This window comes from Hippichthys cyanospilos, chromosome 17 (assembly GCF_059441005.1).
Source record: "Hippichthys cyanospilos isolate Australia breed blue-spotted pipefish chromosome 17, RoL_Hcya_1.0, whole genome shotgun sequence".
NCBI lineage: Eukaryota > Metazoa > Chordata > Actinopteri > Syngnathiformes > Syngnathidae > Hippichthys > Hippichthys cyanospilos.
The window spans coordinates 5,897,662-5,920,928 of record NC_142385.1 but is presented as its reverse complement, the minus strand read 5'-3'; the positions used below and the strand labels follow the sequence as shown (position 1 = coordinate 5,920,928).

Sequence of the window (23,267 nt, the reverse complement as noted above, 5' to 3'; positions counted from 1 at the left end):
TATATATATATATAATATATATATATATATACAAAATTAAAAAAGGGTAAACAGAAGCAGTTGTAAACATTTAGCTTCTGCTTCTAACCCTTAAACCCTTATAACCGCATAACTCAAAACAGACCTTTTTTTTTTACATATCTGTGTTTGAATAACATTAATTTGAAAGTGAAGAAAGTAATATCGTGTAATTTACAAGGCTTAAAATGATTATGTATATCTATAATTCAATATAGTATGCATCCGTTTGAGAGCATTTGCACAGACCATCGCAAAAAATACATTTCGTCAAGTGTCGCCTAATTGCCTCTTTGTTGTCAACAACGTGGCTGCATGGATAATTTTGGACTTTGACGCGTTATTAAAAAAAAAAAAAAAGACGGCTTGACTTGTCTCCTTCAGCCCTTACAAGTGGGCTTGCACAAGTCGGCATGGTTGTCGGCAGGTTGGAGGAGAAACAGTGAAGAGCAACCTTCCACACTCTGATCTCACAACAGTTGTTACTTGGATAAAGAACATCCCAAGTAAGATGATCATTAAACCATCTCCGAAGACCTCCAGTTCAAATAAATCGGATGGGTCCAAAGATGACTACCCGAGGAGGTAGGACGTCCATGAGTTCAATGGGAGAACCTATTTGGCATGTCAGATAGTGACAATGAATTTTAGGGCTTTTCACCAAATTCACCAATATTTAGCTGTGTCAAAAAAATAAAGCATTGAAACTTCAAATTATTTTATTGTTGCAACTTTAGTTTCAGCATTTGCTTCTATGTACTTACATTGCCTCGCAATGTGTCTTGTCTAGTTTCCGCCCCACCACCTCCTCCAATAACCGCAGTAGTATTTTACTCGATATACGATGTAGAAATGCTTCCAAAAGTAGCATAATTTCAGCATTTTAATAACACACACCATGTGTTTTCATTGGAAAGCCACGATCTTTATAGCCACCAAGGTCAGGTTTAGGCATTTACTCGCATTTTTTGCAAAATTCACCCGAATTGAAGAAACAAGAGAGGGTTGACTTCTAAACAAGGTTTATGTAAAATTATGTAAAATATGTAAAATTTAGACAGTTTTTCATTAAAAAAAGAATACATTACATTAGTATAAACTGTTTAAATTTCAAAAACTTGCAAATGAATGTGTTTTTTTCTGTTTTAATGCCTACTTAATCATGTGCTCGATTGTAGAATGCAGCCTGCTAGGGGAAGAGAACAGAATAAGATTTTATTGTTTAGTATTACTATTCATACGGCAATACATTGGATCTTGAATCTTCTTAACGACAAACAGTATTTTTTAAATATAATCGTAGGTCTAGTTATCATGAAATTAAATTACACGGGGTGTGGCACTACTCTGGAGGTTTCCATGTCTGTTATAGGTACGGACAGCCGGAGGAGAAATGTGTATTGCTGCATTTACCGTAATGTCTCTAAAGCTTCCATGAGCGTGTGTGTAAACTTACAGATACTCCCTCTAAATCCATTAATTTTCAAACATATCAGTTTATTCAAGGAGATAGGAAAAATATTGTGAGTCGCATTATTTATTTATTAGTCATTTATATGTGTTCCTGAACTTAAGAATTTTTTTTTTTGTGGTTTAATGTTGTGAAATTTCTTGCTTCTCGAAAGGTCCAGTGAGACTCTTCAAATCGGAATTCTAAAAAAGATAAATATAATAATACTTTGAGAGCTCAGTGAAATTGTCATATTAGAACCATTCGTGAGGCTGTACATTCTCTTCTCGTTTTCATGGCGGGTGGTCTAATGTGTTCAGCGCCACATGTGAATCCTCATTGAAATGACTCAGGTGTCACCATACATGTGAAATGGTGATTGAGTTCAGGCTATGTTCTGTTCTAAAAAAAAAAAAAAAAAGACACAGTATTCAAATTTTTTTTTTTTTTTACCACAAATATTTAGCCTGCCAAGCTTCCAAGCCATGGATAGAAAAAAATTGAGAAGAGCATTGGTATGATGTAAAATTTGCCCACTTTTATATAACACTAACGTAAAAGTAGATGAAAAAACATAGACCCGGTTGTTTAATTTAAAGTTTTATTGGTTATGTTTTGTTCTTTAGAGGGCATGCATGCTGGAGATTTAGAATATGCGAGCATGCAATTTCCTAACCCCCTTTCACATTAAGCACTTGTTTTCCGCTACGCAACCCTAAATGTAAATATGTTACTTATGAAACATAGACAATCAAGTAAATTTTGTATTTCTTTTTTTTAAGACAAGAGAAAAAATGGTTTCCAAATGCTGGATGATATGTAGAGTCCACTGTAGTGTGTCAATATGTATTAATTTTAAAGTAAATGTCAACTGGTAGGCGCATGTTGTGGCTAAATATAGATATTAGATCAATATTTGATTTTTTTTTTCCAATACTACTGTTGATCAAACGCGCACCCTGTGACATTTTCCTGACAAGCTCCAATAACACCTGATGCTTTTGGCACACAAATGAGCTCACACTTAAACCCTTAGCGCAGCCCATATCTTATCTGCATTCATAGCGCTGATGGGATCACTAAGTGAATTTGCTCTATTACGGGACTTGTTGAGTTCAGTACAACCTAAAAAGAGATGGGAACAGATTATTTAGGATTTTTTAGGGAGGAACACACTCCCTGCTGAAACAAACCATCTGGTGTTTGGTGGACATCCGGAGTATCTTTTCCATACAGAGCATGAACTTGACACAACCCCATAATGATAATAATAATAATGATAATAATAATTTAGTATACTGAAAAATTCCCTCAGCTAGATTCAATTTGTTAATGTTGTTGTTTTTGCCACAGCTATTTCTATGCAGCATCATTAGGATTTAATGGGTCCCCCTCGTAACGTCTGGGAAAAAAAACAGCATGACTCAAAGTCAGTCAGTTAGAAAGTTCAAGCAAATTAAAAGAAGAAAGATTTAAAGATTATAATATATAATATAATGGAATTTTAATACATGCAGCACATAATTTTCCAGTTATATCCTGCAATATATATATATATATATATATATATATATATATATATATATATATATATATATATATATATATATATATACACACACACACAAACGTCCAAACGTCCTGGGGACCAAACCGTTTTCAGAGTTCAAATCCACCTCGCTCTGACCTTCCTGTTTGGAGTTTGCATGTTCTCCCCGAGCCTGCATGGGTTCTCTCCGGGCATCAGCTTCCTTCCACACTCGTAAAACATGCATTGCAGGTGTATTGGACATACTAAATTTTCCTGAGATGTGATTGGGTACATAAATAGTTTTTTGGCTCTGTGTGCCCTGCAATTGGCTGGCAACTTTCAGGGTGTTCCCCACTTACTGCCCGAAGCCAGTTGGGATGAGTACCAACAAGCCTGTGACCTCGAAGAAACTTGATTTTAAATGTTGTTTTATCATTCATTTAAAAGGAAAAGCACATGAAAAGAGCCAACATCTTCTGTATTAAGCAGCTGAGAAAGTAATCGAAAATAAACAACCGTAAAGGACAAATCATGAATTGGATTCTTATTACTGGCATTATCCTTTATCCTCGTACTTTACAACACAGCACAGAGCCAGACTTTTTAAAATTTTATGGTCGAGTCGTCTGTCAGCAGCACATTACACAATGTGACTGTTGAATTGAAAAAATGACAAAGCAGATTTAGGGAATTATGGCGCAAGCATGGCGGGAAGAGGAGGAGGAAATCGAAACACTGGCTCAAAGAAAGTCTTAAAGCTCGAGGATTATGGAAATTAACTTTGACCTTTAATTCTGTTTCTCTGATCATATTATAGGCAACGTGGAGTATTTCTACACACTAAGATTCACATCTGACTAAGTCATCCTCTCCCATGCACCTCATCAATATTCCTCTTTGCTCACACACCTCAGATACTTTGCATCTGGTTCTTATTACACAAATAGCGCTCACAATGCTGCAGTGAACTGAATTGGGGGATCCATAATTGTAATTAGGACCAGCACACACCTGTCAACACATTTCAGCAATGTGAAGCTTTGCAATAGGGCATTTTATCCCTGATAAACAGATTTAATCAGAGGTGATTGATGGAACACAAACTGTCTTGATGTGCTTTTCTGTCAAGAGATTAAACTCTTTGCATCAACCTTGTTCGATCAACCTTAGCGAGGCTGACACTCAGCACTACAGACTTTCCTCTTAAGTTCCAAAAACACCCATTAGATTCTAAATTGTCCTTCGGTGTGAATGTGAGAGTGATTTGAATACCAAAAAAAAAAGCCATGCACTTGTTGATCGTTAAAAGATGTAATCAGCAGTAACACAAATGAATTTTCATGCATATAACAGTGATACAGTACATGCCAGTGACATGGCTTGAACCCCACCCTTTGTCTACATTCTCTGCATACGTAATTACTTTTAATCAATTTCCCATCTGCAATCTTATACAACTTGAAACACGCCCACACATCTGCCCCGTTCTTCATTGGAAGTGAAAAATTATCCCTGTCACCTGGGTTTATCCATATGCTATAAAGCGCACATTGGATGGAAGAGCCAAAACACAACTCACCAACTCAGGGTTGTTAAATGCAAAGTTATAGTTGTTTGCAATGTTAAATTGCAAACAATATTTAAAGCACTTACAAAAACATTCGAACATTATATTGAAAAAACGTGTAAGTAAACCTGCTATAAAGCAGTTAATCCAGAGCATGTATGGGTGAAAAGCTTTGACTGTCTTATGATCTGATTATTTCAGAATTTGGGGTCAATGATTTTATTCACAATTGATTTTGGTTATACAAAATTTAGTTTGATTCAAAATGATTTGATTAACAATGATTTCTACGTCAATTTATAGATGTGCATAAAATCTTTATGATCTACTCCACCCTGCTTTGCAAGGCAGAAGGACAAATGGTGAAATGTATGCTATTTTAAGGTTTTTGCTTGCATTTTGATTAAAAAACCTAAGTTTAACATTTAATTGAATCAATTATATACTCTTAAATGCTTGATTCATCTTGGCATTGATCCAAACAATCTTTTAATGTAATCAAGAGGTATTTTTTTCCATTCTTCATAGTGCTTTCCAGAAGTCATCTTTTTTCTTAATTTCTGATTGAAACAATTGACTCCCTTATATGCCTTGACTGATTGTTTTGTTGACATTCCCTTAGCACAGCTTCACCTGCTGGTTCCGCCCCTGATCACGGTCAGTTACATGCGCTTTTGTCATGTATCTTTAATTTGTACTTTGAATCCCAATTTTGTTCCTGAGTTGTACTTTTGCTTTCTTGAATTTCTACTTTTTTTTAATAAACCTTCTTATAACTTCAAAGCTGCCTTCAATGTATTCCGGGGTTCACTTCCTGTTTGTTCCGGTCAAATTTGTGACACCAATAGCCTTATGAAATGTTAGCGTTTTTTTCTTGTTCCAACTTTTTACTATATCATTTGCTTTGCTGAGTGAGTGAAAGGTACAGTGGGGTAAAAAACTGGAAAAAAAAAAAAAAAAAATATATATATATATATATATATATATATATATATAAAAATATAAAAAATATATATATAATATATATAAAATATATATATATATATATATATATATATATATATATATATATATATATATATATATATATATATATATATATATATATATATATAATAATGTCTATATAAAATGTGTGTCTACACACACACATTTTTTTAATGCAGAGATTCACCACTGTTGTGGACCTTTACCATTTCCCTGAAATTGGAAGAAAAAAAAGAATCTTTGATCAAATGCAAATAAGCACGCTTTATGCATATTTTAAGAGTAGTGTCATACTGTAATAGGATTCATTACAGAGATGGCATAAATAGTTAAACCATAACAATAGGCGAGTATTTTATTCATATCCCCCCAAAATATTGTGCCATCGTGCATGAATACACTAGAGGTAATTATCTTGGTAGAAAGCCTCTGAAAAGCAGCTTTTACATGAAATAAACTTCCAAATGCATGCGGCTGCACTTGGCCTCCTCGTTTAATGTCAGTGAAACTCTTCTTATTGTCATCTCTTGGTGGTCTTTGAGATGTGGAAGAAAGGTTTACTGTTGCTTTAAAGACTAATCGGCTCTATGCAAGTGGGTCTCGGCTCATAGAATTTTAAATTAACAAAGTGTAATAGGGTAAGTACAAGAGCAGATGATGATGAAGACCTGCAGCCTGCTTGTCCTTGTAATGATGGCTTTAGAGGTCCAAATCAATGCAGCTGTACTGTTGTCAGTCTTGATTATAAATGGACGACATGGTGCAACCAAATCACCTGTTAGGAAAAGTAGCAAGAATTGCTACCACCAAAGGCAATTTATATTTCAAATAAGATTCCATAATGCATTTAATTTCAATTAAATATGTGTTGGAATTTCATCCATCTTAAGATGTGATCACATAATTAAATAATAGATGTATTTTGATAACATTCCGGCAAAAGATGGAGGAACAAGGTTTTGCCTTAGTCTAGTGACCATGACTGAGGTAAGTGAGTCTTTTTGGAAACACTAATTAAAATACACTTGGCTCCTCCCCTTTTTTCTTTAGAGCAGTGTTTCTCAATTATATTTTGTTAAACCCCGGATAAGAAAAAACATTTTGGTATCACCATAAAAACACCTGGTATCACCTTGTGCCCCCCAGGGTGGCTGCCTCACTATTTGAGAAGCACTGCTCTAGAGTAAAAAGGATCTTATGCCACCACTTTTTAAGTACACAGAGTAATCAATTTTTTATTACTACATGCATAATTTTTACAGTACAGTACGAATCTTCCTACAGTTTACAGTCAGCTATTCAACTAATGCTTTAAATACTGGTTGAATTTGATGTTTTGTTCACCCTTACCTACACTTAAAAAAAGTGAAAAATGAGCCCAAATTGGGTCAAAAGGCACCAACTCAAACTTTTTGTTTATATTCACACTAATAAGTTACACTTAATAAATGAGTTGGGGTTGATAAATAAAATAGTCCCACCCCCAAAAAACATTTAGGTAGATATGACCAACCAACAAAACAATCTAAAGTTTTAGATGTTTTGTGAGTGACTTATTTGGCCAATGTTTGCCTTATTTGGATCCAATTACCAGTAATCACCCAAAATGTTGTGTTTTTGTGACCCAACTGATTTTAGAGTCCTTTAGAACACTTCAGGAATTGTTTCAAATATTTTCTTTCATAACTTTTTTTCTAAATGTCTTCAATTCATTATTTAATTGCTTGTAGATGTCTTGTACTTTGTTTGTCTTTTAAATTATTTCATTATGTGTTGCACTGAGTTTCATTGTGTATGGGCTATATGCTTCCTTGGTTTAACACATTTTTTAAATGAAATGACAGCCTGATCATCTTCGGGGTGCTTTGCAAGAAACAGTCTTTATTTACAGAATATTTGAAAGCACAACAGTTTGAGAAAAATTCTAATGTGTGACGTTATTGTGAATAAAAATCCCATATTTATTCACATAGCAATAAAAATCACATTTGACCTGATAACAATCACAAACATCACATCAGAATTATCCTTCAAATATTACAGATTGTCACTCACATATTTATTTTCAGTCATATAGTAGCCTACACACTTTGTATTCCTCTTTGTCAAATATTTCCCTGTGCTTAATACTTTCAGTTCTCGCAGGTTCTCTCATCACAACTAGACAACTTTCTGAGTGTGCATGCAAGAATTGTGAGTTCTCAATTCTCGTTGCCACTTTGGCTTAGAGCATCTGGGTTGCTTTCATTTGTTTACACACCAGCTGTCACCAAAAAATGCAGTATAACAGGAGACGCAGCAGAATGCGCTGCCCCCAGTGGATGGAATTATGAGAAGAATTTTTATGAAGCAGATTACATGAGCCGGAATCAAACAGAGCTCAGGGAAGGATTATATAGTCCTCAAAGTCACATTTGAATAGTTTGTCCATATTTTTGAATTTCCTTAAAAAGACTCCATTGAATTTTATTTATGGAACCAATAAAAAACAAGTCTGTATCTGAAACAGTGCTGTAAGTCCTGTGCATAAAAATCCATCATAAAATGCAAAACAAACAATGACAGAATCTACATGCTGCAGATTAATTTGCCGTGTGAGCCAACTAAGATTCACGAATGTCTATGGACACAATTAAAATATCGTTTCATATTGCCAACAAAACAAGAAATTGCACAGCTTCTTTCTTGGAGGAAAATAAGACTTTTAAAAATGTTTTTATATAATTCAAATGTGTGTAAAATTGCACATGAAAAAATTGGCGCATTGTTTTTCTATGCAACAATGGCTACGTCCTGCACTCCTGTGACATTTAGGTCATAGCGCTCGGTGTTGCATTGCAGGCTGGGAGAAGACTTGGCGCTCGAACAGAGGAGGGCCCGGAAGTACCTCCTGAAGGTGTCCGATAGGCAGGTGTAGAGGATGGGATTGGCGCAGCTCCACGAGTATGACAGCAAGACCAGGAACTCGAACACCCGAGCAAAGGCAAGGTTGGTTTGATACGTGGAGCAGAAGTTGATGGTGTAAAACGGCAGCCAGCACATAGCAAACACGACAACCACGGCGACTACCATTTTGGTGACCTGTCGCTCCGGTCGGTGATTGTCAGGCACGGAAACCTGGAGTCGCTGCGACCTCATGGTGAGCAGCAAGGCCGTGTACGAAACCGTCATGATGGTGAACGGCAACGCGAATCCCAAAATGAAGGTGTAAGACAGGATGCCCAGCCACCACATTTCCGAAACGAGGTCCGGTATGCACAGGCCTTGATCCGCCGAGAAGTGAAGTGCCATGGGAAGGATGGTGAGGATGGAGAAAAGCCACAGAAAGGCCGAGACAATCTTGGCACAGCGTGGTGTCCTCCAGGAGGCGAACCTCAGCGGATTGGCCAGCGCCATGTAGCGGTCGACGCTCATCACCGTCAGACAGAAGACGCTGGTGAACTGGTTGATTCCATCAAGCACCATCACCACTTTGCACGCCACGTCCCCAAACAACCAGCGGCTCAGAAAGTTTTGACTTGCGATGAACGGGAGCCCCACCATGAAGAGCCCGTCGGCAAGCGCCAAGTTGAAAATGTACACCGTAGTGGCTGATGACATTTTGTCCAATTTCAAAATGGCAACGATGACCAAAGAGTTCCCAGTGAGTCCCATGATGCACACCACAAGGTAGAGAATGGCCATGAAGACACCGAACCCATCAAAACGCTCATTGAAGTCAAAGTGCTCATCCACATAAGTCCAGTTGTTTATGTCCACTTCCATTCTGCTTGAAACTCGCTTCTCAAAATAGAAAGTACTCAGATGGAAATGAACAACCCCCCCAAAAAGTTCAAAAGAATTTATGGCTACTTTTAAGCATCCCCTCTTCCGCTCAATGCTTTAATTTGTTGAATGAAAAGAAATGTCAAAGTCCTTCGCTTCTCTGCAGCACCCATGGGCCTACGCTTGAACACCCTTCAAACGAACAACGACGGATGCTTTACTGGCCGCGCGTTCTCCCAGGGAGCCCTTTTTATATCTCTTCCCCCCACGGTGTGTGACGAGTGCTGCTGTGGAACTCGTCCACCCCCTTGTTCATCAGTCTCCAGAGGCTATGATAAAGTCCAGCTTGGCTAAAGCCCCTCCTGAGCCCCCCTAAAAAAGGTTCTCTGCTTGTTTCCAAGGTAAACCCCATCTGCTCCCATACTCTTGTTTTCATAACTTTTTTCCCCCCTTCTCCTCCCTCTGCTTCTGTTTACTTCACACATACCCCTCCCTTCTATCTATTATGTCTCCACGCACTCCACCCCTTATGCTCATAGTTGGGACTGGGGGGTCAGATACCATCACTCGCTCACTCAAGTAAATCTCCACAGAGGAAAGAAATGTCTCAGGTTTATTTTCTCAGGACCGTTCGTTGTTGTGACATTTGACACGGGATGCTGTTTTGTTGCCGCCTGCTCGGGGGATGTTATAGAAAGAAGAGAAACGAGGATGGCACAAGCGGGGGACGTAAAGGGTAAAAGGGGGTGGCGGCTAAGATTAAAGACTATGGATGAGCGATGACCTCCATCCTGTTGCCACTCTGACACGCATTGCTGGAATACCCCCAGAAACCCTCCGGAGCGTCTAAAATCCACAAAATAACCAAGCCAGCCAATTATTTCCCATGCTGTAAGTGTTTATCCAGAATGTGATGTGATTCCAAAGACACTTAACACTTCTCTAAATCGTCTCGGGGCTCATTCATCAGAAGATTTATGGAGACATATTTCCAATCTGGCAACAACTTCCAGTTAACAGAGGGGGAAAAAAAATGCCTTTGTAGTTGAGGCTGATTAGGCTGCGGGCCTTGCTGCCAACACTTCATACAATGTGGCCCACCTCTACATCCCCTATTAATCATCCCGCAAAACACCGCAGAGGTGCTTCATATTTCATGGGCAATATTTCACTGTGGTGTCATTCTGGCATTCATCTCCTCATTCTTTTAGAGCAGCAAAGGAACACACCGGCAAACACTGAGATTAAAGTCTGGTTTATTAATCAAAGGCTAAAATCTCCATTTCTTTCGGTTTGGGCTCCCACCTCGCAATTTTTTAAAATAGAATCATAATCAGATCAGAAAAAAATGAATAAAAAAATCACGGCATATTAATTATATACTCTTCAAGTGTATTTATACAGTTCATAGAAAAAGTGGAAAAACACATTTCAGATTGACCTGTGAATTTTGGAAATATTTAAGGATGCACATATTTTATTTTTTTTTATTACAAAATGTGTTTTAATTGTTAACATGGGGTCTGTGGTTTACAAATGTCATACAGTGAGACATTTCCTGCCTAAACGTGTCACTTCCTAAATGTGTTTTCCATGCAAATATTTATTAGAATTACAATTTTAACTGTTATAGATTAGACACTGCAGTGTGTTCCTATTTACATATTAATTATGTTACCGCCATAGGAATGGAAAATGAGAACCCCTCGTGGCACTACTTTTCATTTAGTAAGTGTGTAAATATTCACATCAAAGCTGTCTTTTCCCACTGCCTCTGTTCTGTAGGTTTGTCAACACTGAATTGTAAGGCTATGAAGATTGATCCAAGTACTGATAGGAATGATACCAAAGAGTGAGTCTCAATCATTTATGTTTATTCATTTTCATGGATCCCTCAGGAAATCACTTTGTAGTGCATGCGCATGAGACACACTTGATAACCCGCCATGCCATAATTATATTAATTTGTATTTTCAGTAATGTTTGATACCATTTTGGAGCATAGTTTATTCATATTTACATATTTTTAATTCTCTTTTCAGGTTTGCCTGAGTGTATACCTGTTTTTTTCTAATCTCCAGCCCCCCCACCTATTCATTTGTTTGGTTTCATTTTATTCATGGTAATTGTAGAATATTAATATTAAAGAATGGAAGGTAACTAGAAGGTAAAAAACATAAGTAAAAAAAAAAGGAAAAAGAGTTAAAAATATGTCATTAATTGTACAAATGATTTAGAATAGAATAGAATAGAATAGAATAGAATAGAATAGAATAGAATCATCATACAGCAGGTGCACAACAAAATTGTGAGCGTTGCTCCGACTGGTGCATCTCAAATAAATATGAGAAATAAATGGAATAAATAGTATGGAATTAGTCACCAGCAAGGCACTAACCATAATGAGGATAAGCAGCTAGAGAGAATGGAAGGAAATGGATGGCTTTAAATGAGAGGAAATCTGAATTTAATTCTTTTTTTATTTTTGTTATTGTTTTGTTGCTATTCAGAGCATTAATAGCTCTGAGGAACAAGCTGTCTCTGAGTCTGGCTTTTCTGAACCTAGTAGCGCAGGGCTACGGTTTGAATATAAATTAGAATAAGAAAAAAAAATGTATTTAATAAACCTAAAAGTACTTGGTATCAGTGTCAGTGATACTGGGACCAGTATTTACTTGTTATTGATCGTTACAGCAAATCTCAAGTATCACACACCTCTAATAAATAGGAGCTTGATTACAGAAGCGTAGCACATCCAATATTATTATTAGAATAACGTTGCCATTATTAAAATATTCTAACTATATGTTTAAACATATAGACAGGTATATTAAAATGAAAAGATGTTGGATCATATTATAAAATATATATATGCATTTCTGTATTTTTAACTCTCGTTAGGCATTTCTAATTTTTGTTGTGCATTTGTGACTAGTTACACATTTGTGACTTCAGTCACGCTGTTGTGGTTCTCCTTGCACATTTGTGGCTCTCGTTTCACATTTGTGACTTTCGGTATACATTTATGACTTTGGTTACACATTTCTAAATTGAAATACGCATTTGTGAATTGAAATACGCATTTGTGAATATTTTGCTACAATTCTGACCCCTTATATTTGACAATGCATTCACACAATTCCAACAATCAGTTCCAATAGACTTTTTACTCCAGATTAGGAATCTCCATGCTTCCACATTCAATAAAAGTAGATAAATGAAAGGGAATTTTGTGAGTGTTGAACCCCAAGACTCACTTTTCTTCCTTTCTTTTTGTATTGCAGGCAGTTGTTGCCCAACAAGTATTTTCTACGTCACGGCTGATGCTGTGAGTGACGCTGCCACGCATTTGATTATTCAGTTTGAGGGGAATTTGCGTCACTCTGTGATCTTGCACAAAGACACAGCAATGTCGCGCTTCGCTGGGTTCTGTGTGAAAGAAGACAGGCGGATAAAAGTGTGGGGGCTTGATTAACCCTCCGACACGCCCAATTCCATCCTCTCAAAGGACACCTACTGGACTTCATCAACATCCTCCTCCTCAAAATCAAGGACAACTTTGTCATTCATTGCTTGGTTTGTTTGCTAATGTGAATGCAAAAAGGAAAAGAAAGGCAACTTTTACTGTATCAAGCACATTTCATACACAGGGCAACTGAAAGTGATGAATTACATCCAAACCCAGCCGTGCTAATAGCATTTACAAACAGGATAGCTGAAGAGCTAAAAGAAGATGTTTGAAATAAAAAGTAGCTGTCTGAAATTAATGAAAAGACCTGATAGGGAACACTTTTAAAGTTTGCAATAGACCTTAATCAAACAAATGTGAAAACAAAACATAGCTTAAAATCTGGATTTAATAGCATTTATAGAAGGGACATACTTCTACTTCATCTACTCTATAATATGCTCAGAGTCTATTCATATACTATTGCTTCATTATTATTGCCCTTTTATCTCTTATACTGTTTTTGTTTTATTGCCTCCTTTATTATTTGCTCAATTGGGGAATATAATCTCTCTCTCTCTCTCTTTCTCTCTCTCTCTCTCTCTCTCTCTCTCTCTCTCTCTCTCTCTCTATATATATATATATATATATATATATATATATATATATATATATATATATATATATATATATATATATATATATATATATATATATATATATATATATATATATATATACCTCATGATCCTAGTGGGTTTATACTCAATTAGCATTTCCTTAACATATTCACAACGCAAAAGTAATTTGTTGGCCATTAGCAACATTTTAAATAATTAAGTTTCCACAGTTGCCCGAGGGCCAGTGTAAAGTCTTTAGCGCTGAAATCTGATTTGGAGGTATTTGTTCATGTCTGCTGAACAAAAGAATTTTTTAAAAAAAGTGTAAGATTAGTGACTAAATGTTATTTATAGTGATTTTTGTGTTATTTTATTTGTAATATTGCGTGCAGCAGCAGTTTGTTTATAATTGTGCACCAAAATGAAAGCAAATTAATTATATGTAACACTTCTTAAAACAAATCTTAATACTTGAATCCTATTTGAAATAATATATACTGGTACTCAAAAAACAGGGAAAACCCTGGTTCAAAGATCAGGTCAAAAAATAGCCTGCTCTTTTCAAACTGAGTCTGGCTTCTAATTAAATGGCAAATACATCACTCTGTTTGGCACATCTTTTTTTTTTTTCCAACCAGACTCCAATGCCACCTGCCTCACCAACAATTAGCCTCACTGCACATCATGAGTAGAGCTAGAACAATGAGAAAAATGAGACATACAATTTAATAAACATTTGCATCAAATGAATTGTTCAAATAAATGCACTACCATAATAATAATAATAATAATAACAATAATAAGTGCTGTAATGTCTGCCATTTTCTATTCAAAGCAAGGTCTCACACATGCACGTGTGCACAAATCTACGAACACATGCTGTTATTTATCTCAAGCACCTGTCGGCCCCCGGCACCTATAGACATCTTGTTTTGTCTTCAAGCAAAGTAATGATACAATATCATACAAGAACAATGTCTTCTTTCTTTTCCTCTCTGGAAACAACAGTTACATCAGTGTAATGATTAGCATAGAATATATTTTCCAAGTGCAATGACGTATATATTTTTTTTAGCTTCCTAAAGGACAAATGTGTTTGGTAAAAGCTGCAGCTAAACTAAATTTTGATCTGCTAGTTCTATGGCTACTATCTAAAAGACTAATGAAGTTCAAAGCGTTTAGCCTGAATGCAATCTGGTGTAACTTTATTTGCCTCCACCTTGCACTTGCAAAAATACCAAAGCAAAGTCCAGCCTGTCCCTGCGACGATTTACATGCCACTATGCCCCAGACTTGCACTGGGCATGAAAATAAAGCACACCATCTGGAGCAAATCTCTTTCTGTAAACTGTATATTTTGCAGACCCAGGGGGCAAGTTAGAGGTCATTAAACTGAAGAGGAATCATCTGTGTAAATGGTCAATAGATCATAATATTGTTTACAGATTTCCATCAAATCCAACAAAAATCATCAAACAATGAAAAGGAAAATATTGGTGCAGCTTCTAAATCCCCAAATTAATCCCTGATTTCTTTATTTGTGAAACACAAATGTCCAGCGAAACAATTTGCAGCTGCCATTAAAGCAACAAAACAAAAAAAAAACAAAAAAACAACATTTAAATTTATGCTTTCATTTGCCAAAAATAAAGGACATTCAAATTAGGAGGGACAGATGAAAATCCTCCTGAAATTAAAATTTCTGAAGACAACATCTGTATTTGAACAAATTTTAATATTCTAGCCAGATTTGAATGGACTGGGTGCGCTTGGTAATTAAAACTTTCCTCAAAGGTTAGGATTGGCCATAAAGGCCATATACAAGGGATGTAATTTAAATGTATCAACACACACCAATCAACTGGTTCAACTCAAACTTTCTCGGTTTGAAACCATTTCTTTGTCCCCCTAAGGGGAAATGAAATTTTAATAGTGGATTGCTTGCAATATCAAAGGAGACCATCCAAAATGCTGTAGTGACTGGGTTTGATGTTGAATTTAAATGAATCAGCAGGCATCCCAACTATCAATGATAAATAAGTTGTTTTATGTCAGTTCCTGACATAATTGGGACCAATTCTTTGAATCATCTTTTTTGCACAGTTGATCATAAATCCACCAAGTACAAAAATCCACTGAAAAAAAAAATCATGGTAAGATCAAGGCAAAAGGTGTGAAGACTACATTTGGATCAGATATTACATGGAACATTTTGAAGCCTGGACTTCATTTCACAATAATCCACATACCCAACATCCACTTCCCCTTGATACCCCTAACAAATGGAGGCACAGTTTCAAAAAATATAATTTAATTATTGCATTAATTTAATACACGGAATAATCATGAGATCAAATTGAGAGGTGTGAATCACTTGCTATGTTCAAAAAGAGGTTGAGAAATATACAACAAATATATATCAATCAGAACTGAGCAGTTGCACGGAATCTTCCATTCTTCTCTCATCCTTCATTCTTCATTAATGACAGATATAATTTTTAATCCTTTTATTTGGGCTATATACTACATGAATATTTCACTTGCACATCAAGGCTTTATGACTGGATGTTTTAAACTTCCTCCTATACACCTCTCAAACATATACATTGTACTAAAACAATAAACATTCAAATTGTATTCAGATTTTCTCATTTTGATGGAATTTGTTGTATTTTCAATTAAAATGATCAGTCAATCAATTTCCGAGAAAGGGAGGTATTATATTTACTAATAATTATTGAGGTTTTGGGCATTCTGCAAACAAATCATATAAATATGTAAGAATGATAAATTATACTTTTTGCTCTTTATAATTTCTAAATAAGAGGGAATGTATATTCAAGTACATACTTTATATTATGTATTATATTATGTTTAATATTCAATTAACGGTATATTAACTCTCTCTTAAAACTGTCGTGTTTCTTTAAAAGTTGGGCGTCATCTAGTTGAACGTCACATGCCTTTGGCGAATCAAATACATTCAAGGGCGGGGCTACAATGTCATCGACACGTGTACCGGGAAGTAGGAAGTAAATACATTGAAAGTAGAAGAAGTAATATCTGAAGCCAGCAGGTGAGATGAGTGAATTTTAAAACACAAATAGCATGAATGTATTTTAGAGCTATAGCATACGTTTTGCTGCAATTGCTTAATGTCAAAAGTTTGAGTATTTCGAGTTTTGAATGATAATACTACATAGTGGAGTGACGCTATGTATACATTGACTTATTAGTACCTAATATTTTATTATTCTTCTACCTGCAACGAATTATGAAACTAATTATGAAACCATGCATGATACACGTGCGCTTTTGCGACGGACTGCATTCTTAAATCATTGAATAACTTGTGGTGGTTTGCAAGAGAAGAAATGAATGAGATGTTTAGATGTGATCAACTATCTCTCTGAAGGGAAAAGTAAGAATATCTGCATATCAGATGAAGAAATGTTGAATGATTGAAGCAAATGGTTGCGCTTTTTGGATGCTCCTTTTTTGACAAGATCCTAGTTTATAAAGAGAGTTATTTCACCGACAATCTTTTTGGCTTAATTTTGCAATAAACATGCATCTGTGTATGACATATACTTTGGTTTTTGACCTGTTACCGTTGATTTGATTGTCAATGATGTTTACTGCGTGATTCATTGTTGAAATCAGCACTGAAAGAACACAATTTAAAACCTATTAAAAGAGAAGAAAGAAAAACAGATTATTTGACTCATCGATGATACCCCATGATCAGATGATTGAAAAGTGACTAATTCAAACTAGTTTGCCCATGGAAATGAAAAAACAAACAAACAAAAACAGGCTAATATATTATAATTCAACGCAAGCAGGGTTCAACCTCCTCCAGTTTTACTCTGTGCAGAAACAAATAGATGACTAACCCGAAGCTTTAAGCTATGTTGATTTAAGGTGAGTCAGGCCAACATCTTATTTGTTTTCTCTGGGTAACAACTGTGCTGGAGTCTGAAAAGTTTATTTTTCCTTGAGTCATCGTTCCATGCTTCATATATCTAGGTATCTGACTTTTTTTTTTTTTTAACATTTGTTGCAAGACAACTTCCACTAATCAACACTTGGAAACAAGAGGCAAACTGTTTACACAATTTCGATCTGTTAAGATTTAAAGAAGTTGAGCCATTTTAAAGACTAAAAAAAGATGTCAAAAATTACCACTTGTTTCCAACTCAGAACAATAGAGGGCCTGGTTATCAGTGTTTTAAAGAAAAAAAATACCTGTAGGATGGTTATCACCCCCGCGCTTCCCGACGACAGTCATGGTTCCGGCATTATACATTGTATAATTTTCTTTGGCCTTGTACAAATGGGATTACCGTATTTTCCGGGTACTGTATAAGCTGCACCTTTATTTAAGCCGCAGCAGCAAAAATTGCCTAAAAAACATCTTTTGCCACCGATAAGCCGCACTGGACTATAAGCCGCAGGTCATAACATCAGATATTTATGCAAACATATGGTATATGAGTGTTTTAATTTTTGTTTATATCTATTTTTTAAAATCGTCTACCAACTGCAACATCCTCTCTTTAACAGCATTCTGTGTCCCATTGTTTAATTAATAGATTAATATAGTGAACATTGCACACACTGCACATAAATAATATATACACTCATAATATTATAAATACGATAAAATATATACTGTATACTCTATATCAAACACATACGGACACACAATGATACATAGCACCTCTCGAGCTAACAAACAAGTTGCACAACCAAAAAATACTCTTATTTCCAATGTCTCTAACGATAAACAAAACAGATGAACAGTGGCATCATTTTGACAACTTGTGTAATTACGAACAATTCCCGTGCAAAGCAAAACAAAATAAAATGAGCAATCCTCGAACATTAACCTGTGGTCTTTGCGTGCTACTACATTGGAGAACTGACGTCTACTGAGAAAAACAATATTTCGAAGTAACCAGAAAGAGTGTGCTCTAAGTCTATGTACAAATCTAAAACATCAAAGGTAGTACTGCACTTTTGAAGGGCAGAATAATCTTATTTAATTAAGACATTTTAAAAAAATATTTTTAATAGTATATTTTAAAAATATATTTTTAATAATATAGTTTAAAAATATATTTTTAATAATATATTTTAAAAAGCCATTGATTGACATCTTTGCAGTTCTATTTCATAGTTGTTTCATAAACTGACTCCTTGAGCAGATACACACATTTGCTTGACTGGTGGGGAAAAAAAAACAGCAGATAAGCCGCACTTGACTATAAGCCGCAAGGCTCAAATCATGAGGAAAAGTCGCGGTGTATAGTCCGAAAATACGGTAATTTTCATCTGCATGTCCTTCCATATTTCAAAATTAGACGTTATATGTTGATGTAAAAAAAAAAAAAAGATGTAAAATTGATGTAAATTCATAATTATGTCAAACCAGTTTAAAAAAATTTTTTTGTAAACAATATAGAATTATATCATCGGCAAAGCGTCCTTTTTTTTTTTTTAAATACCTTACAGGCACAATATAAATATGAGTTGAAATAGGAAATTCCTCTTTACATTGTGTCTGAAAAAGAAGGCGGAAAACCCATGAACACGTCACAAAAAATGGTGGGAATGAGTCAGTTGTCACATACCTATCAGGTAGACATAAAATATATATTTTTTTCTTTTAAAGTTGTATTAATCTGAGTGTGCCTTCTTTATCCTTCTTTATCCAGGTGTGGCACTATGATAGAGGGCTACTCCCCTGTGGCCCAGGCGCTACTGGGGACTCTTTTTACATGGGGTTTAACAGCTGCTGGGGCTGCCATGGTTTTCATTTTCTCCAGTCGACAGGTTTGTACATTGTAACCCTGTACTCCCAGTTTTATGTGCACACTTTACATTTTAGGTAAAACAGGTTACTCACATACTGGTTTTGAACAGCAGGCCGTGTATTTTTTATTTTTTTTTTAAACTATTTTTTTTAGTTAGTTAGTTTTTAAACTAACTAAATAACTTAAGACTTACTTGAAACGTCGAGTTTGCAACTTTATTACAACTATATTCAAAAGAATAATTCTGAATGATCCTCAAAGAATTTGGTAGTTGCAGCCATAGTAAAGTTGCTCCCTCTATTGTTTTTATGTGCTTACTAACTTAAAGTGGAATTTTTCGTTTTTCCTATATGCAGCCCTTAAAAGAAAAAACGTTTGGACACCCTTAATTTCAACGCGTAAAGGACCATAAACTGTCCTCGTTATAAAATCCTTTTTTTGTTTTTTTGCTCCTTTTTTTTTAGTTACCTTTCAACACATTAGGTCTTTTTATTAACTTCCAGTATAACTATAGATTTAAATTGTGTATTATAAAATGTTTTAAAAATGTTTTAATGCTGGTTTTGAAAAATGTTGTTTTTGTTTTATGGAATGAGCACAAACTGTATTATTTTTCCCCAAATGGTTTCCTATTTGAATAATTAACTCATCCAATGCCAGGGACGTATTTTCAGATACTTAAGTATTACATCGGTACTTAAGTATCTGGGATTGAATGACTGGACTTTTAAAAAAAAAACATGAAAATACGTCCCTGGCATTGAATGAGTTAAGATTATTATATTGTACTGTATTAAGGCTTTTGGTCGGTCAATGATTGTTATCATCACAGATTTGAATGCTATTTTGTTTTTGGAGCAATGTCAGGGTATTCAAAAAGCACACTGCCTAGGGATCATTAGTTGTTCCCATTGTAAAAGTTTTTCAATGAATAAAGAAATATTTTTTTTTCTTCTTTCAACACATCAAATCTTAAATGATATCTCATCCAATAATAGATATGAAGTTTGGTTTTAATGCTTGATGCTATGTTTGTTAGAACAGCAACTACTTTTTTCATGGAACAAAAAAATTCACAGTTTTAATGCAATTTTCCTTCAAGAGCAATGACAGTGTTTTTATTTTCTACACTTTAAATGTTTTTGAGTGTTTCTGAAATGTTTCTGAATTTAACTTCAATGAAATTCCTCTTTTCTACTTTTTACAGAAACATATCTTAGATGGAAGTTTAGGATTTGCAGCAGGGGTGAGTTTTTGACTATAAACTATTTTTCTTTTTTGTAATACAATATTTTCTGCACTATAAGGTGCACCTAACAGCAATTTGATCAAAATCTTTGTTTAATATTTAATTATTTCAAACTTGTGGTCTGTAATGTAACCCACAGGTATTTTCCCCCCATTATTCAGATAGTACTTTCCACAAATAATCTTTATTCTTAATTTTTGATTGAAACGTTTGACTGACTTATCTGATTGTTTTGTTGACATTCCCTTTAGTGCAGCTCCATCTAGTAGATACATAACACACTCCCAGCCACTATTGGAGCTTCTACTCTTCTGTGCGCCTTATAATACGGTGCACCCTACATATGAAAACAGTTTTAAATTAGCCATTTATTAAAGGTGCGGTTTATGATCCGGTGCGCCTGATAGTGGGGAAAATATGCTACCTTCAGGAATTGTTTTAACCTATTTGGACTATAAAAATTAAAATGGGATGTGGAAAAAAAGTCACTAATATAAACCAGCAATTTTATAATTGTCTCAGCATAACTGTAATTAGCAAATAGATTGGTGTGTAAATTGTACTTTATTTCCTCTGCATTAAAGGGACCAGAGGAAATATTTAAAACAATATGGATTGAACTTCATCTACTTGTCAGAACAGGTTGATTGAATTGTAGTTTTTTGCAGGCATAATTAAAGTTGAGGGTCAGTGTTTGACTTCAGTATAAAGATGTTTGTTCAGAATCACCACAATTTAGGGCTGTACAATGAATAGAATTAAAATCGCGATCAGGATTTTGGCAGCTATGATTTATTAAGATGATCCTCGGAATATTAACATTTAAAAAGCCGAATACCTATGTAAGTTCCAGTAGCTGTGTTTCCTTGTGTGCCTTGTCCTGAGTGAATTTGTCTTCATTATTATTTACTTTATTTCTTTATTTTAGTTTATCATTATTATTTGTAGGTATCAAGCCTTGAAGCTTTGTTTACATAATGCTTGTTTAAAGAAAAAGGGCAATAAATAGACCAAATGTTTGACCAAACGATGACTAATCATGATTAATAATCGTGATTTCAATCTTGACCAAAATAATTGTGATTGTTTTTTGTGGAATAATCGTGCAGCCCTACCACAATCACGAGGACAACTCAGCATACACAATCTAGCATCTTGTACTTATTCTTTTGGTTAACTCATTAGTATTTATCCGTGCATTTTTTACACATAATTATAAAGTGGTAAATTAAATGGGTGATTAAAAGGGAACAATATATAACTGGCTTTTTAATTGCTTGTATGTCTATAGTTACATTATGTGTCCACTCATTAAGTCTGATATCTCTGAAGGGCTTGTTTGCCTACCCATTAAATGTGAAATTACGACAACAGAAATGGTGTTGAAAGACTTTCTTCACTAGTTTAAATGCTGTCTTTCTTCAAACTTACTTGTTTTCTTCAGAATAGCAGGTAAAATCCAGCATTCAAATGAACATAAAATAAGTATCCTTCTTCATGTTGTATTTTTTTTTTTTATTATTTCAGAATTTCTTTGCATTTTGGGCATTGTGCATATTTCAATTAATCTTTAGACACCTAGTTTATATTAAGCCCAGTGAACATGGATAGATCCCATATGTTAGCATTTGCCAAGAGAAGCTCATTAATCTTGACGGAAAATCAGTGTGAGGCTTAACTACTCACTGTCTACCATAAAGAAGCAGCTAATACATTATTTGATCATATCTTATTCACCACGGTCATGGAATACAGGTTGTCACTGAAGCTGCTGCATATTGCTCATTATTCTTTTTGGTTAGCTTTGTGAGGACATCTAATTTAAACCTGCAAATGCAAAACTCTGCGTGTATATATAGAGTCTATATCAAGTCCGATTCAAATCTGATGATACAGTTTCATTCATTCATTTTTTTTTTTTTTTTAGAACTCACAATGTCAAGACACATTATCCTAAATGTTCCACTTGGGACCATACAAATAAGAAAAGAATAATTTAACTTTATCTCTGCATTGTAAAGCCAAAATAGTTTAGTGATTAATCAATGACACAATCATGATAATTTTGCTCTTATAAACAATTTTAAATAGGCTAACATTTTTTTTAACCAAGTATTTGAAAATAATTGTAACAATAAGTTTTGTAACTTAATTTTTGAGGCAAACACGCTAGTAAAGCGAGGGTTGATGCTGCTATTCTGAATTACTCTTTCTCGCCCAATGGGGATGGGCTTGCACTTTGTTTTATTTTTAAACTTGCACCAAACATTTTTTAATCAATTGGTATTTAGTATAGTTTTACAGCGGATCTTAGATTGTAATTGCTTGCTCTGGTTCTAATGTACAGTAATTATTCTGATTTTTGAAGACTGGCTCTGATTACCGGTAGTTGGGTGATAATGACAATAATGTCGCAGGAGATAATGACAATAATGTTCCGAGAGTAGCTCTTCCTAAAATCAAAGAGTATCTCTTAATTAAAATAATATTCACTGTGCTTCTGATTACACACTTGAATATATTTAATACACATCTATATTGTCACATAAGAATATTAAGTCCCATCTGACATAAATATCTTTTTAGCATGTAAATGACTTCAACACTGTGATTTAACATAGGGCCAGAGTGATATAGATTTTTTCAGGTCAATGCTGATTTTTGGCAGAAAAAAAAAATACCGATTACAGATTAATCAACCCATTCGTTTTAAAAACGAGAACAAATAGCTTTGTTTTCCTCCCAATTCATTTCAGTGGTTGTCAATTATATGGTCACTTTTCATAGGCCGGCTGGGCACCCATTCGCCACGA

At 35.0% G+C, this 23,267-nt stretch overlaps 2 protein-coding genes across 3 annotated transcripts in view; one reads left to right on the top strand and one right to left on the bottom strand.

The window, feature by feature from the left end:
- Positions 1-7,414: 7,414 nt before the first annotated feature.
- On the bottom strand, positions 7,415-9,524 carry LOC148409331 (somatostatin receptor type 5). Its single transcript, XM_088439095.1, has one exon. It carries the CDS (start codon positions 9,316-9,318, stop codon positions 8,326-8,328), a length of 993 nt encoding a protein of 330 aa, XP_088295221.1. The 5' UTR covers positions 9,319-9,524; the 3' UTR covers positions 7,415-8,325.
- A 6,910-nt stretch (positions 9,525-16,434) lies between these two features.
- slc39a11 (solute carrier family 39, member 11) overlaps positions 16,435-23,267 on the top strand; it is a 77,396-nt gene continuing 70,563 nt past the window's right edge. For both annotated transcript variants that reach the window (XM_088439519.1, XM_088439518.1), the window contains exons 1-3: positions 16,435-16,462; positions 19,107-19,224; positions 20,413-20,451. In XM_088439519.1, coding sequence (XP_088295645.1) covers positions 19,117-19,224; positions 20,413-20,451 — 147 coding nt within the window. In that variant the 5' untranslated portion in view covers positions 16,435-16,462; positions 19,107-19,116. The remainder of the gene's footprint in view (positions 16,463-19,106; positions 19,225-20,412; positions 20,452-23,267) is intronic.

What these genes read in the sequence shown, in the direction of transcription:
- LOC148409331 (XM_088439095.1), bottom strand. Translation starts at nt 9,318, where the DNA reads ATGGAAGTGGACATAAACAACTGGACTTATGTGGATGAGCACTTTGAC.